The following is a 16,531-nucleotide window of genomic DNA, read 5'->3' as shown; positions in this document are numbered from 1 at the left end:
CAAAGTAAGTAATCATCAACTTTGATGAGCTTCTTCGTAATTGTCCTTATTAGCAAAAGCTTCTTCGTAATTGTCCTTATTAGCAAAATAGTTAAACGTTTAACATCAAGTTGATAATTTGTTGATTTTAAGGGTATTTTTCACAAAAATTAATGATTTGAGGCGTCGGTTTGCAAGTACCAAGATTTGGCGGGGCGTGTTCTGCAAATATCCAAGACGTAAGCGGTACGTATGCAAATAGCCCTAACACATGCTGCTTCTGAGCAAAATTTGGAAGTGGTGCTTCGCGAATCACCATTCGCGATTCTCCTACCCGTCACTTGACCGTTGGAACTTCGAATTCAAACTCCCTCCCTCACTTCCCTCAAATAAAAACCGACAAAACAAAAAAGACGCAAAATTGCCACTGCAGGATCTGCGTTCGAGAGCGCTTCAACGCAACCAGAGACCTACTCCGATTAAGGTTCCCACACGTGAAGAAGGGCTGGGTCGGCTAAGAAAACCCATCCCCACCCTCCTCTTTTCTGATGATCCCGCGCCCCCTCCGTGACCCCCGAGCCCGTATCCTCCGTCTCGACCGTCCCTCGACCCCCTCGTCTGATGAGGTCTACGGCCGCGAGGTCTAGGGCGCCAAAGGGGAAAGCAACGAGGGAGGTGAAGGAGGAGGGGCCGGGCGGTTCGCTCGTCGGGTACAAACTAAACTGCTGGCTGTTCTTGTTGGGATCTGGGGCTTCTTGGTCCTGGATCTGGGGGTTTTAGAGGTGCTGTTTCTTGATGGGTTCGGCCCGAAGCTGGGGATGGAGATGGCGAGGGGGTTTGGGGAAGAAGCGAGGGTCACGGAGGGGGGTTTGAAGGGGAGGTTGAGGGTCGTTGAGGGCAAGGTCAAAGGGGCCGTCGGCGGTGGGGAAGAAGAGAGGGTCGCAAATTGTAGCTCTTCGGATTCTGTGTGGAAACTGAACCAGGTAAGCTAATTAAAATGCTAATTCCTAGTGGAGAAACACCCACATCTAAGATCTCCTTAGTTATTTATTGTGTTAAGTTGTTCTTTAATTTCTCAAATTTCAGAAGAGTGAGTATGAAACTAGGAATTTTTTCCCCCTCCATCCCCCAAAATTAAATCGCAGGGAGGCCATCACCACTTGTCGTTTCAGTGGAGGTGCGTGATCTACCAATCAATGGCGGAGGAATTGAGCGTTTGGGGAAGCCCTCTTCAGACATCGGGGATTCTAGCCGCCGGGGTGTCTGCCCGATCTCTAACCCTTTTATCAGGCAGAATTATAGAGGTAAAAGATAATATATGCTATCCATTTTCTTCTCATTTCACAAGATTATCGTAGCTTGTTCGGGCATCATCCAATCCAAGAAACAGGGAGATAAACGTTGATCCAAAATTTTTAATTTCTGATTTATATGTGTAGTGGTCTGGAGGAGGCAAGCTCGTCCCAACCTCGAGGTCGAGCAACGGCAGCTCATGGACGCTGGATAGATGGAGCTCGACGGCAGTGCAGTTGGAAGGGGAGACCTGGGTGTTGGAGTACCAGAGGAGCGCCCTCTTTCAGGGGTCAGGACTGATTCAATCCGCGTGGGAAATTTCGAGGCTGAGGACGCAGAGGATGGCGAGGGGATTGAGATGGAGGCTGGCGTTGGCCAGAACGACCTTCGGCGGCGGCGGCGGCGGCGGCGGCAGCTCTTCCTCTTACTACCGCGCTTCAGAAGGGATCCAACCTCATTTTAAGCAGCCAACTTAAATTAGGACGAAGGACTGCTCCGAGATCGTTTCACTCGGTCTTGCTGCTGGTTTTGGTCTCATCTCTTGTGAGATATTAGTAGCTAGGTGCTACTTGTTTCCTTTCTGTAACTAAACTATTGTGGTTGTTATTAGCGTCTTCGTCGACTCCCGCGCTTCAAACGTTGAAAATAATAAACAAATGTTGAACGGGTAAACAAGGCATGGCCATCGGTCATCCATCCCTTTGCCACCTAAGATCTAATCTCACTAAGTTTAAAATTGAAGATAAATCTTGCTGGCCTCGACCAGACCTACTTACTACTGCCAGCAAAAGTTAATAAACTCAGCTTACCTACTTCATGCTAATCTCACCTAAGACCTAATCTATAAAAATAGTCAACTTACTACTGCCAGCAAAAGTTAATAAGAGCCCAAATGTGATTGTGACATTCTATAATTGCAAGCAGGATAAAAAGAAAAGAAACTCTAAACAGGAAAAGAGATTCCCCTTGTACTGTGGGTCACATGAGTCGCGGTGATTTAATGAAACATTTACAGGAAGCCTTTTCACTAGTGTAAACCAACACACGCTTGATAGTAACGCTGAAATAAACTCAGCTTAAGTAAGCTCATTCGAATGACTCCCAACATTCACACGGCACAAACTTGTACAACCAAAAAAACACAGAAAATTTATCCATGCACCGCCAGAACACACATAAGAACATGTAACACTGAAATAAACTAAGCACACTGATGTACCTAGAAAATACAGGGGGGGGTAAAAAGAAGATAATGGTGTTCCACTTGATGAGATACCTAGCATTTCTTCTTCTGCCAAGGGAGACACAAAACAAAGCTCACATCGCACAAACTGTTGAAAGTATTTGAAACAAACATAACCGCAAAACCAATAGTACCCCGTTTCTGAGAGAATCATCTCCCATCATCTTTTAATGATCTTCAGCCAAGTGCCAAATAAGCACTGCATTAATAAAAATACAAATAGCATAATTAGCAAAAGCGATCAAAGCCTCCAATTAAATATACAATAATCAATACTTAGGAGAACAGTCATACCTCAACAAAGTCTTCGGCATAGATGTCATAATAGGATACACTGCAACGAGACCATTTTAGCTTACCTAACGATCTGACTTCAACTGATACTATATGGTGCAGACTCGATCGCTAATATAGAGAGATAAGAGAGGGGGTGGGGCTAAATATAGAGAGAACAGAGAGGGGGTGGGGCTAAAAACTGATACTATATGGTGCAGACTCGATCGCTAATATAGGGGTGGGGCTAAATATAGAGAGAACAGAGGGGGCGGGGCTAAAATAGAGAAGACGGTGTACAAGAACAAAGAAAGAACTTCAGAGCAAGGAAGATTTGACTAATTGATTTCAGACCTACATGATGCATGAGAGAGGAGATGGAAAGAGGAAGAGTAAGAGAGTTCAGAGTTCACCGTCCCAAACAATTTCCTTCAAAAAAACCAGGAAAGCTGTGAGGAGAACTTGATGCCCTTGTAAAGCACCAGAAAGGACCGCGAAAAGGTGAGATGAGAAAGGAAGACAGAACATAGCTAACGGTGGCAAAGGGACATGCCAATTCAATGCAGGCTAAAAAGGACACATGCAAACGTACAGAGATCTAACTACATGATGAGGAGCTAACCTACTTCATGCTACAAAATCTACAGCATCTCTCTATGAAAAACCTACACTTGAGCCTCTACTCCTTGCTATTTTTTCACAAACTCCTTGCTATTTTTCACAAAGAAACCACACACCAACACTGGAAATAGATTAACAACTGTCAGCAGACGACACTAGAAGAAGAATGCAGTCAAGCGCTCGCCACAACTAATCTCCAACCATTGTACTTCTTAAGCAACACCTCCTACGTCCATACTCCATTTAATATGTCAAACTCATAGAAGACGAAGATAATCACCATCATTTTACCATATAACACTGAACTACGCTACAGCCAGTATTGCACTAATGCAAATCATCATGTATCTTTCACCACCTGCCAAGCTTGAAAGTTCTGATCTTCCTCCTTTCCAGTTAGACTAAGATCATCTTCTTCTTACCTCAAAGATCTACTGTGATGACAACCAACTTCTAAATAACCTTGTAACGACGCACTCGACCCATCTAATAATTAAGTAGCCATATATACAAAGAGTATATGTACAACGACCAAACCCGAATTTCTCAGTTGTCCGCAATATCCAAATGAAGAATTCTCCTCAGATTCTCAGTGGCAGAGGAGAAAGACTCTCTTGAAGGTGTAGATGGAGCAGATTTGGCAATAGGTGGCAGTTCAATGCCCAAAGATGGAAGTGGCAATTCTAAGGAGACACTCCTCTTCTGTCGAAGAGAAAATTTCGGTATAGGTAAAGAACTAGGAGGAGGTGAATTGGAGTACGCTGGACCTGCCCAGAGCTCAGAATAAGCGAATTCCTCAATATCATCATTAAAGCTGGGTCCTTTAGTAAGGGATTTGGGGCTAATAGGGTTGCTTCTTATGTCATCGTTAAAGCAGGGTTCTCTGTCAGTGTATTTGGGACAAATGGCAATTGGGTTGCTTCTTTTACTTGATTTTGGCGGTTCTGCGTAGAAGCAGGGAGACTGAGGTTCGTAGAAGTTGTTGTAGTTGGATGAGGGACTGATTGCATGAGGGGGTGGGAGAATACCAACACCTGTTTCAAAGGTGCGGCAATTGATCCCCTTGAACCCTCTTGATGGAGAAGAACCAAAATGGTTAGACACCCGGGATTTGCTTCTGCTATAGTACTGGTTCCGGTGCTCAGCAACAACAACTAAAGTCTCCATTTCCAGAATTTTGCGATAGTTACAGTTCAACCTACCAATAAGAAACTGCATAAATAAACAGCTGATACAAAGGTTAAAGTTGTGATGTACTGGTTAAAAACTTTGTTTTCAAGGTTAATCAATACTTGGATCATGGCAAATAGGGTTTCCTGCGTCCAGACTGAAATTAATGATTTAGGATGTGTTCGAATCCCCCCATCCCCCAATTGAAAATGAATTACATTGACAAGGTGAAACTAAAGCTTATTAGTTGATTCAAGGTAAAGCAGTAAGTACAAATAACCAAGAGTATTATGTAGGACGAAAAAAAACAGTGAAAATTCCATTTTATAAGAGGCAGTATACCGTCAAACCTCAAGCTCACAGATGTCAGAAGCGTCTCAAAAGGTTAATCTCTGAACTCGGTAGTCTCAGTAACAATAGCACAGCCTATCAAATTAAAAGAGTTCAAACTATTACTAACAGCAAGATTAAAGGGGGGGAAAAATCACACCGACCACGAGTTTAAAAGAAGAATCATATTGGGGCAAAAACAGGTGCAAACCTTGAAGATCTGGCGGTAGATCTAAACCCAGATCTGCAACAAAACCCCAATCCAGCTGCTCCCTACAGTAGATCTGCAACAAATCTGGCCCTAATCGAGCACATCGAATTAAAAATAACGATTTCAGTTAAGAGGGGGGGAGGAAAGCCAACAAAAATAGGGGGAGAAAAATCAAAAGACCGCTCAATTTGACCCACCAATTCAGCTAAAGAAGGTGGGGGCAAACCACGGAGAAACCATCTACGGTAATATCAGAGCTAGAAACCCTAAGACCCGATCCGAGGCAACCCAAGATCCCCATTCGTAATTGAAATCAGCCGGCGTACTCCGCCAAATTCTTCGGGGGAAAGACGCCGACGATCGCCGCGGCGACAGGACTCGGTCCGCGAGGAGAACGGAGGAGGATTTAATGAAAGGTTTTTTTTTTAGAGGGATTTTTCGGGGAGATTTAAGAAGAGCTAGGGATTTTTTTGGTGCTGAGGAGAGGGAGAAAGGGGAAAGCTTCGGACCCGCTGCCAACCGACCACGGATCTGGAGACGGACGCTCTCAGTTAGATTTTGAAGTACACCCAGAGGAACAGTCCCTCGCTCGCTACCCTTTTATGCGGACGTCCGCTTGGAAATTGTCTGCGACGGCTCTGAACTGTTGCCTGGTTACCGTACGCTCCGTTTATTGAACCGTTGTCGATTAATTTGTAGAGTAGAATCGTGGGCGAGGGTGCCCTCTCCTTTTGCGGGTTAAGGTAGAGTGGTCCCCACATAATGATGGAGTGCAGCTGGCCCTGCCCTCAAAAGATTCATTCAATGCTCCTGGCTTTCATCTTGGAATGGGGGTCACGGAGTATTTGTATTATATTATATATTTATTTGTGGCTGTCTTTTTCGCCTTTAATTCGATGCTGTACGAGTTTTTGATGTGAAATATTAAGTACGCGTGAAGCAACCTAATTAGGGGAAGGGCCCGTAATAAGTCTTCATGCCGGACGAATTATTGCATAACGTCCGTTTCTAGGGGATGTTTGGTTCGTTTTCATAACTTTTTTAAGAAATAGATTGTTTCAGTTTGGCTCACACATAAAAAAGGGTAGGAAACCAATGTATTTATTTTTCTTGTGTTTGGTTCGTATGTAAAAAAAGAAAAAAAAAATTTGTTAATTTGATATTTTCCACTTTTCTTGTGTTTGGTTTGTTTTGAAGTTTATAGGAAAAAGTGTTTATGGCCACCATGGTAAGATTAACCCCACTATATACAAATTTTTTTGTGCTCGTTATATGAGGTAATCTTAATCGTATAAGATTTCGAATGTAACATGAACAAATAATAATATCCCAATGAATTATAAATTTTTACTTGTATTAATTAAATCATACGAAACCTGAAATGACAAAACCAATTGACACTCATCATAGCCTAAATTGAACGCAAATAGAACTCCAAGTGACTGAACACAAACATAGCACAAACCAGAGCATCGGGAGAACCGGTGTGCACGAACATGAACAAGGTAAACTATGTAAAAGGAACAGAGGTTACAGATCTAATCAATACAGATCCAAGTGACTGAACACAAACACTCTTCTAATTTAATACTATTATACAAAGTAAACTATGTAAAATGAACAGAGGTTACAGATCCAATCAATACGAAACCGGTAGAGATCTTTAAAATTGTTCTGGAACCAAAGGTTACAGATCCATGCACACAATATTTGGTGATGAATCGTCAGGATTCATTGCCTCAAAATCATGCAACACTCATAGGCAGCAACACAAGGACCAAGCTTCAAAACTCTCAAATCTCCTTATAACATCCGAGTTGTCTCAAATAAAAGTAAGAGGTATATGTCTGCACAAAGAAAAATGAAAATTCATCATAGTAGAATGTACCAAACGCATCAGGAGCATGGCATGTGGGTTCTATTGTATAAACTGCATCAAAAGTGTTGTCTGCATCAAAAATGGAAATTCATACTTCACCTGGACAGTGCACGCATGAGAGAGTTTCTTTCGTTCAATTGGCTCATAGAATCTCTCGTCAACGATCATCTCTGATCCTCTCCATAGGGAGCCATATGTCTCATGGCAGTTTTCGAGGAGTGGTAGTATTGGACAGGTGCTCAAGGTGGACCGCTAACCTAATTTCATATCAAGCATGTTGGCAAGTCAAAATATAAACTTGGAAATATTTGATATGACTCAGTTTATACAAGCAAAAATATTAAAATGTAGATGAATCAAAAGTACATAAGAGTATTGCATCATGGTCTCCACAACAGATTCCCTACCCTATATATACAAAAGTACATAAGAGTAATTGATACCTTAACAATTAAGGTTAAATAAACTATAGAGATGAGGAAACTTCAGAGTGCTTTAATTTAACATACAAGTGATATATGATCTCTGGCAAGTGATAATGACAATGTTCTGACTTTGTCACTTTTCACAACCTTTACTCCAGAAGCTGAAAACTAAAGGGTTGAAAAATATTTCTTTTGCAATACAAACTAGTATAGTCTGGAGCAAATCATATTTTGTTCTAGTTTTTCTTTGCAAATATCATAATAAAAATAATTGTCTTTCACACGCTATGGTTCAGGGATCATAAGCTGTGTAAGCAAACGAATCATTAGAAGAGTGCTCCTATCAAAATATACACCATAGTTTTCACCTCCTAATATAATTCTACCGACATCTTGTTTGATACATAATCCATTTCGAAACACTGAGTGCGATATTATAATTAACTCAAGGTCAAGGAAAGAGATAGTCAATTTTCTACTAGCCTTATGTTATACGTAATCATAGTAGATATACTAATTTAAAGGGTAAATTTCACAAACCCCCACAATAAATTGTGGTGTTTCCCAAAATACTCCTAAGAACATTATTTTTCCCACTAAGCACCCAAAACATTTATTTCAAAGATGCATATCATATTTGTCATATTCTCTTTGCTAGAATCTAAATTAGCACGAGAAATAAACACTTAATGTAGAAGGATCACAAATACTTTTCAAGCTATAAATTTGGGCTACCAAAAGATTAGGACTTATAAACTTCCCTTCATATTTTAAAGAAGACATACACATGCTTATGATGGAAGAGTAATGCAAATATGATGAAAATAATGTTGAACAATTGAAATTAGTGATGTTAAGAATAAAGAAAAACAAGTTGCTGCTAGAGAGGAAGTTTTAGAAGTGGTCAAAGAAGCAAAATAAGAAAGAAAAGCAAAGTGAATTGAGCAAGCATTAGCATGTGCAATCATGAGAAAATATGCGTTATGAATCAATTTATCACTGTCGATCTCATCAAATGGTAAATAAAAGGAAAATAAATTTGAAGATGAATAACAATTTAAAATCTAAATAACAAAAAAGTGAGAAACATCATTCTACGAAGTATTAGCATGATTTTTAGTATAATGCATGTTTTCCTATCAATATTGCAGTAATTGAAAATTTTCATGTGATGATTGGAAATATTTAGTCTGAGGTTGAATTCTTCATCATCTTCGTTTAGTAAGGATTTCCAAACTCACAATGTGATAGACACTTTAAACCATTCCAAAATTCTCCGTAACTTTAATCATCATATACCAATCCTTCATTTTCATAAGAAAGACCTAATTGTACCAAAAGCTTGCTATTTATTGTAAAAGATGTCTCTCCCCTCTTTGTTTATATTTCTCTTAAATTGTAACTCAATCAATTTTATTTTTCTTTACATTCAGAATTTTAATGAGTCCGAGAGTAACGAATTGATATACGACTACCAACTTTTTTCTCATTAATTAATGCAGTTCACTTTGCTTCTCCAGCTTTGCTTCTTTGAATTTCATTGAGCTTTCTCTCCAATAGCAATTTGTTCTCTTTGTTCTTACTCTTACTAATTTGAATATCTTTCATAATAAACGATAGCATTTTACAAAGCTAATTCCTTTCAACCAAAATAAAATACTCAATCATGTTATTACAGGTTTTGTATGATTTTTCATCTCAAACAGATATTTTTGATGAATTCGGTTATTTACTAGTTTAATATGCTATTTTCACACTTTTCTTTTGGTAAGTGTAGGTAGGGAAAATTGCAAAGAAGAGAATAAAAAAAATTTGACTTTGATTCCTTTGATCTCGGTTACAATTTGATTACAAAAGAGAGGAAAACGAATTTGGTTTTCCCCTTTGTTTAAAACTGGGTTCTTCTTGGCAGCGATGGAGTGCTTCCTTCGATTGATTACGTCGAACTTGCTCTCCGTTGACGATCCGACCGTCTTTATCTCGTGGGAACGATGAACTTTCGTGGAAAGTTTTATGAATAACTCTGAATGAGTTTTAGAACTCTGAACGAGTTTGAACTCTGTGAATAGAGTTGTTGGAACCGAAAATTCGGTTAAGGATCAAGCTGTTTTTCTGTTGTCGAAGAATCCTCTCAGATTTGATCTTCTGAGGTTGATTCAAAAATCCTATCTCCAAGGATTTCGTTGCTGTTGTTGCCGAATCTCCAAACCTGAGTGGTTTTGATGATCAAGAATCCAACCTCTGATCTGATTATCAAAAATCCGATCCTCTCACTCTGTCCAGTTTGTTGATATTTTATAGGGGGATAAGGGGTTGTAACTGACCCCTATATCCGCTCCTACGTGGGCGAAAATCCCTCAGAACATGGGATAAACGGTTCTGAAACCGTTCGACTCGTGTTTGAACAAGTCAAACGCCAAATCTGGCGTTCAGAACCCAACTTCGTGTTCTTTGAATTGAGACGCGAAGTTGGGTGTTAGCTGAACACCATTGAACGCGAGGGTCGCTCGCGTTTGGCTTGTGCATTGTCGAACGCGAGGGTCGCCGTTGGTTGAACACCATTGAACGCGAGGGTCGCTCACGTTTGGCTTGTGCATTGTCGACGCGAGGGTCGCTGTTGGTTGACGACGCGAGGGTCGCTATGGCTTGACGACGCGAGGGTCACTTGGTGACGCGGGGATGACATCCGCGTTTCAGAAGGAGCTTTTTGATTTGTAACTTCTTCTGTAGAGCGTTGCAAGGACCGTTGTTCAGTAATCCTGGCTTTAGCTGTTGTGGAGTGTGAAAGACGTCAGATTGTAACTTTCACTGTAGATTGTGAAGACTGCTGAATAGAGTTTTCATCCGTCGTCGGAAGTGTCGTTGAATTGTAACTCTTCTCGATCTATGTGAAAAGCCCTCCATTCGCAACTTTCGTTCACCGACCCGAAAACTATTTGATTGTAGCTTTCGTTGTTGGAGCTAGACGGGAATCAACATCCATAGTGTCTTAAAGACGGATATTTGCCCTCAGCTCTCTACCAAGCAACTCACCAACTAAGTCCAGCCTTTTATTTCTGAAATCATCCCACTACTCATCAGCATCTCTAATAGTTGTTAATATAATATTAGTGTTGTTGTCGCAGCCATCAAGATCAATCATCTCAGAAATGAGGTCGTGTTTGTGGCAATTGTGGAGTTGCGGATGCAGTGATTAGGAAGTCGTCTGATTGTGACCTCCATTGTCGGAGCTTGTTTGGATAAGCTATCTATTGTGATTTTTAGACCGCCTACAGAACCCCCTCCAAAGTTTTTGAAAGTTCGTGATTGACTGGGACGAATTTTCGGAATACTTTGGATCCCAGAATTTGGTGGATTGATTGCTCTTTCCGCCTGATCGAGTCAGATGATTTCGCCGTTGTCGACTGTAATCTATCTGTACTCCTCCAACAGACTCCCCAGTGGAGTCGTTTGTTTCTTCCTGGCTTTGGTCGCCTTGGTAATCAAGAAATTACTATCATAATGGTCCAAACACAGAGATCTCTTTTCTGTACTTGAGGATTGGAACGCGTGGGTGAACTCAGCGTTGAGAAATTTGAACGCGTAGGTGAGCATCGCGTTTGGAAGCTGAATCAACTCGAACGCGAGGGTCGAGCTTGGGCGGGCTGATGGCCTCGAATCCCGTCCGTTAGGATTTGACAGCTCATAGCTGTCTATAAATAGACCGCTAGGGGTCAAATCAAGAGTCATTCGACTCTTCTTGAAAATTTAACGAAAAAAATTCGTTTTCTTCTCCGGCGGCAACTGCTCATCTTCTCCGACGAGATCCCATGGCACCCAAGAAGTCCTCCAAGTCCGACGTCGCTTCCAAGCCTGATGCCACCGTGGCTCGAGGATCTGCACCGTCGGCGCCGACCGGCGGCGCCGCTGTTCAGGCGAATGTGACGCCCCAACTCCCCTTGATCGGTGGTGAGTACGACCTTCGTGGTCATTAAACTTGCTCCGGCAAGTTCTGATCTTGAAATTAACGAGGAAACTCGTTCCCATAACGCGGGGCTGGACCCCGTCGTTTAATCTTCTTGACGAGGGGTTTAACCTCCGCGTCTCAGATTTTTGACGCGAGGGTCGACCCACGCATCTGAACTTTTCTGACGCGAGGCTCGACCTTCGCGTCTGAGATTGTCTGACGCGGGGTTCGACCTTCGCGTCTGGGCTTGTTTGACACGGGGTTCGACCTTCGGGTCTGAACTTGTCTGACGCGGGGTTCCACCTTCGCGTCTGAACTTGTCTGACGCGGGGTTCGACCTTCGCGTCTGAGATTGTCTGACGCGGGGTTCGACCTTCGCGTCTGTGCTTGTTTGACGCGGGGTTCGACCTTCATGTCTGAACTTTGATTTTGAGTTGTCTAACTCTTTTCTTCTTTTTGCAGTGCGACATACCAGCGAGCCTCTTCTTTTTCGCCACCACTTTGGATATGAAGGTGGTGCAGACATGAACATAACTTTCAGCTCGCGTTTAGAACTCCCGGTTTTCCGGATGAGGGAGAAGAGTCGCGTGGAACTGATCACCCAAGCTTCTCAATAATTTTCCCAGTGACAGCCACTCCCTCAGGGCTGTTCGCGGGAAAAGTTGGTGTTTTCTTCATTATCGATGTCATTGCACTCAGTTAACAACTTTATGTGTTACAAAGAGATCCGGTCTTTTTATAAGATCCGGCTTACAATGAAAATCAAAATAAAACAAAGAAATCAAAATTACAACTTCTCTCTTTTACCGAACAAATCACAAGATCCTGTTATTCGGTCTCTTGCTTCTGTGTTGCTCTCGGAGCTCTGACTTTCTATGGGGTTCGCCCCGTTGGTTATAATCGGCAGGTGACAGCTTTACGGCCGAGTTTATTTGCTAAGGAGTATCCCCTTGGAGAAGTGCCCAGTCCGGCGAAAACCTTTGTTAAGAGGTTCTTGGAAAAGAAGGGAGAGTTCCCTGCACAAGGATTTAGAACTCCTGGTTGGGTTCATTCTCCAGCGGCGGGATGGTGGGCTCAGATGACCAAGTTTGTTCTGAAGGAATTGGAAGCTCCTCTTGCCCAAGCTGGATTGCTCGATGCCCTTGCCGTTGAGGTGGTCTACCCAGCTGTCCTTTTGGCGCACGGGAGACCTGTGAGCCTCCTCAGTGCTATGGTGGGCTGTCTGCAGTATGGACTGCGGGAGTTGGCCTCCGACTTTGTTGGTGTTACAGAAGTGGAGTCCGAGGGTCACAAGACTTTCAAAACTCCCAATCCCAGGGTGCCAATGCCATATACATATTTGATGGCTTGGTACGTGCTCCACTGTCCTCCTATAATGAGTGCAGCCTCTCCCCCGGGAGACTCATTCATCCCATTTGTGCAGCGACTAGAGTCCGCGAAATGGGAAGGGGGGTACATGGTTAGGATCCGCCAAATCTTAGCACGGGACACTAACTTCCATATCTACCGCTGTTTCCCTGATTTCGAGGGCGGTGTCTATGGAGCAGAATATCAGGATACGGCGGGTCCTAATGGATTCACTCAGCTGAGCGGGGGGGTTTTCCATTGGCTTTTATCCATCAGGCCAGGCTACCTGATCTTTCGACAAGGCGCCAACTGTTTCGTCGAGCCTTACCAACCCTACAGGTTCGCTCGCCAATTTGGGTATGATCAGTTGTATGTCGGGAACCCTCGTCCTCAACTCTCAGTTATAGCCAACTTATATGAAGGAGCCAGGGCCTGGTATTATTCTGTAGCGGGTTGTACCAAAGCCGTCTTCAAGCTTCCCCACAAAACCGCTAATTCCTATACCTCCATCAGCTTCTGCAATTGGTATTACGCTGCTTCTCAGACTCCCAACTTCAACTTGAATACATCTTGCCTGAAGGACATTAGGCATATGTATAATTCAAGAAAGGGGTCTAAGACGTCTCGCTTGAGGGGGATCGATGAGTTTCTATCCATCGAGAGTCAGCCTGCCGAACAGGAAGAGGAACAAGGAGCTGAGCCTGTTCCAGTGGAAGAACAACGAGCGGCTGATCCTCCTATGACAAGAGCAGCTGGGAAAAGAAAACTTTCTGCTGATGAAGCCGGCCAATATGATAAACAGATTCGTCGGAAACTTCTGGTGGATTCTCCTCCCAAAGACCAGCCAAAATCCAAGTTGATGGCTGAGGCCATCAAAGCTGCTATAAATGAAGAACAACAGGAATCGTCCGTGGCGGGCCTACCGCATAGAGCTGGCCTTCGTTCTCACGGCCCAGCTTTATCGGGCGAAGCCTCTTCTTACCATCCTCCTGAGGATCAAGAGGATGAATTATTGGAGGCGGACGCAGAATCTGCACCAGTGATGGACCTTCCCAGGTCTCCTGCCTTAGAACCAGGGGGTCTTGAGATAATCCACCTCCTTCTCCTTCAGCATTAATGTCACAAGCTGATGATTTAATGCCTAGTCCTACAACGGGACTTATGAAAAGACCAGCCGCTGGTGCAAGTCTTCCGGAGTCTTCAGCTGTTCCGGGTGATGAGGAGCGAGTTGATTATGACGACTCCCCAACTGGTGATGCAGCTGATGAAGATAGAGGTGATGAGGACGCCGATGTTGGTAACATGTCAGGTGAAGGTGAAGATGACGATGAGCATGATTCCATCGATGACGTCACCACTTTTGATGATGATGCTCCCAAGGTCCCGTCTGATAAAGCATCAGGTTATACTCCTTTTTATCTTACCGGTAAGCTTGGTTTGTTTCGACTTCTTCCACATGCTTTTTCTGCGTTCCGACCGTTTTTTCGTGCAGGTTCACCCACTCTCGGGACTACTTCAGCTGCTCCTTTAGAGCAAGAACCTGCGCAAGTGTTGGCTCCTTTAGAAGAGCAACATTTACCTGGTTCTCCTACGGCGACTGTTCCACCTGTAGCGTTGCCTGAAACTACTGCCGCTAGGCCCGCTACTCCTCCTCCGGAACAACAGCTCATGCAGGTATCAGCCCATATGCAAGAGCAACCCCTGCCTGACTCTTCTGTAGTAGCTACTTCACCAAAAGCGGTGATGAAGATCTCGCTCACCCTAACGGAGGCTGGGCCCAGCTCTTCTCAGGCGAAAGCATTGATGGCTTTGACCTCAAGTCCTTCGCAATTGAACATTTCAATTGCCTCTGCAGCTTCGGCACCTGGATCACCTGCTAGTCATCATCTTAACGCCTCGATCTCAGCTGCTGAAGGGGTATCTTCGGGTGCAATTGTCAGTCTCGCTAATGCACCTAAATTCCTTCAAATCTCCTTGGTGTATCTAAACAGTCTTGCGAAGACGGTAGTTGAGTCCCTGATGAATGGCCAAGGAACTTTGAACTCCTTTCGACCTCTGCTGGAAGCAGGCTTAAACGGGGTCAGGAGTGTGGGCGAAACTCAATGGTTCGAACGCTGCTCAGAGATTATCCTTCGTTTGGAGGCGAAATTATAACGCTTCGAGACCATGGGCCATAGTGACCTTCAGCCGCAGATTATGTCCACTTTGGCTAGTCTTCGGGTCGCTGAAGTGATACACCGAGAGGCGCTGGAACGGGACTTAGCTGAAAAAGAGTGTCAGATCGCAGAGCTTCGTGAGCGTAACACTCGAAAGCGAGAAGAACTAGAACGCTCAACTGCTTCTATGAATTCGCTTCGGGACAGACTGGTTGAAGCTGAAGCCGAAGTCCTGCGATTGAAAGCTGAACTCTCTCGAGAAGAAGGCATTGTCAACATCCTTAGTACCCAGAATGCAACTGGTACTTTGGAGTATCATGCACAAGCTCAAGCTCTGGAAGACGCCAGAAAGGAAATGGCGGCCATCATCATACCCAGCGAGGATGAACTCCGAGCAAAGGCTGAAGCTATGGTGCGAGCTAACCACGAGGCGGAGCTAGCTGAACTCAAGGCTCAACTCATCTCTTTTGATTTAATGCATGAGTGAGCTCGGCTTCTGTAATGTTCTTTTGACAAGAACAAAGTTTGTTTTGTATCACTTTCTTTTGGTTCTTGAATAAAAAGTGATATTGACTTCTCATTGTTTCTTGCATTTATCATTTTTTGATTTTAAATACAAGTCACGAGAAATGCCTGAGATGTATTCCTGACTTAGAATATACCTCCACAATGGTTCTGTTGCAGAGAACTCTCTTTATTATCATTTAAGACAACTCTAGAAAGTTTCAAACTGCTGAGGACGAATACTCCCATAATAGGGTTGACTAATAGAATTCTTCCTGTGTTATGTTTTGCTTTAAACACTGAAAGAAGTCTATAAATGCTAGAGGTGTAGTTTTAACTTAGCAAGAGAGATATTGCGATCGGAGCAATTTTGAAGACTTATCGTTCTATTGACGAGAAGCGATAAGTTGATTTTTGTCAGAGGTGTGATTTTAACGTGACAGAAGAAATATTGCGATCAGGGCAATTTTGAGGACTTATCGTTCTATTGACGAGAATCGATAAGTTGATTTTGTCAGAGGTGTGATTTTAACGTGACAGAAGAAATATTGCGATCAGGGCAATTTTGAGGACTTATCGTTCTATTGACGAGAATCGATAAGTTGATTTTGTCAGAGGTGTGATTTTAACGTGACAGAAGAAATATTGCGATCAGGGCAATTTTGAGGACTTATCGTTCTATTGACGAGAATCGATAAGTTGATTTTGTCAGAGGTGTGATTTTAACGTGACATTTGTGGGGAAAGAATATTATAGCGTCTCACAGGGGAGAACTGCTATATGTTTTATCATCGGAGTGATGAGTTATAAGACTTGTGATTTGATCAAGATTTTGGGGGAGTTTATTACCCCACTGAAAACGAGTTATTTATTGCTCTGCTGAGGAGAGCCAATAAATCGACAATGAGTTGGAGACTTATCATTCTATTTTTTGAGAATTGATAAGTGGATTTTGGGGTGTAGTATTAACCCAATGAGAATTTGAATTCTGCTGAAGAGATACAGAGGTTTTGATTACCACTCTGTTAAGTAGGCTTACCAGTGCATATTCTTCATTTAAAAGAATTGCAACGCTGAGGTGACCCTCGCGTTTAATATTTGAAACGCGAGGCTCAGGCCTTGTGACGTTGGCTTGGGCTTTGCATTTGGGAAAC

At 43.1% G+C, this 16,531-nt stretch overlaps 2 protein-coding genes across 5 annotated transcripts; one reads left to right on the top strand and one right to left on the bottom strand.

The window, feature by feature from the left end:
- Positions 529-1,882, top strand: LOC109835795. Its single transcript, XM_020403827.1, has 3 exons — positions 529-962; positions 1,125-1,283; positions 1,419-1,882. Exons 1-3 carry the CDS (start codon positions 798-800, stop codon positions 1,746-1,748), a joined length of 654 nt encoding a protein of 217 aa, XP_020259416.1. The 5' UTR covers positions 529-797; the 3' UTR covers positions 1,749-1,882.
- LOC109835794 lies at positions 2,321-5,761 on the bottom strand. 4 transcript variants are annotated; one of them, XM_020403824.1, is made up of 5 exons: positions 5,318-5,761; positions 5,121-5,210; positions 4,922-5,005; positions 2,810-4,607; positions 2,321-2,714 (listed from the first exon to the last, which is right to left on the bottom strand). In XM_020403824.1, exon 4 carries the CDS (start codon positions 4,574-4,576, stop codon positions 3,956-3,958), a length of 621 nt encoding a protein of 206 aa, XP_020259413.1. In that variant the 5' UTR covers positions 4,577-4,607; positions 4,922-5,005; positions 5,121-5,210; positions 5,318-5,761; the 3' UTR covers positions 2,321-2,714; positions 2,810-3,955. The 4 variants fall into 4 exon arrangements, with proteins under 4 accessions (XP_020259413.1, XP_020259415.1, XP_020259414.1 ...); XM_020403826.1 differs by having other exon boundaries at positions 5,121-5,204; XM_020403825.1 differs by having other exon boundaries at positions 4,930-5,005; positions 5,318-5,760.

This window comes from Asparagus officinalis, chromosome 3 (assembly GCF_001876935.1).
Source record: "Asparagus officinalis chromosome 3, Aspof.V1, whole genome shotgun sequence".
NCBI lineage: Eukaryota > Viridiplantae > Streptophyta > Magnoliopsida > Asparagales > Asparagaceae > Asparagus > Asparagus officinalis.
The sequence above is the reverse complement of the archived record's forward strand: the minus strand, read 5'-3'. Positions and strand labels throughout refer to the sequence as shown.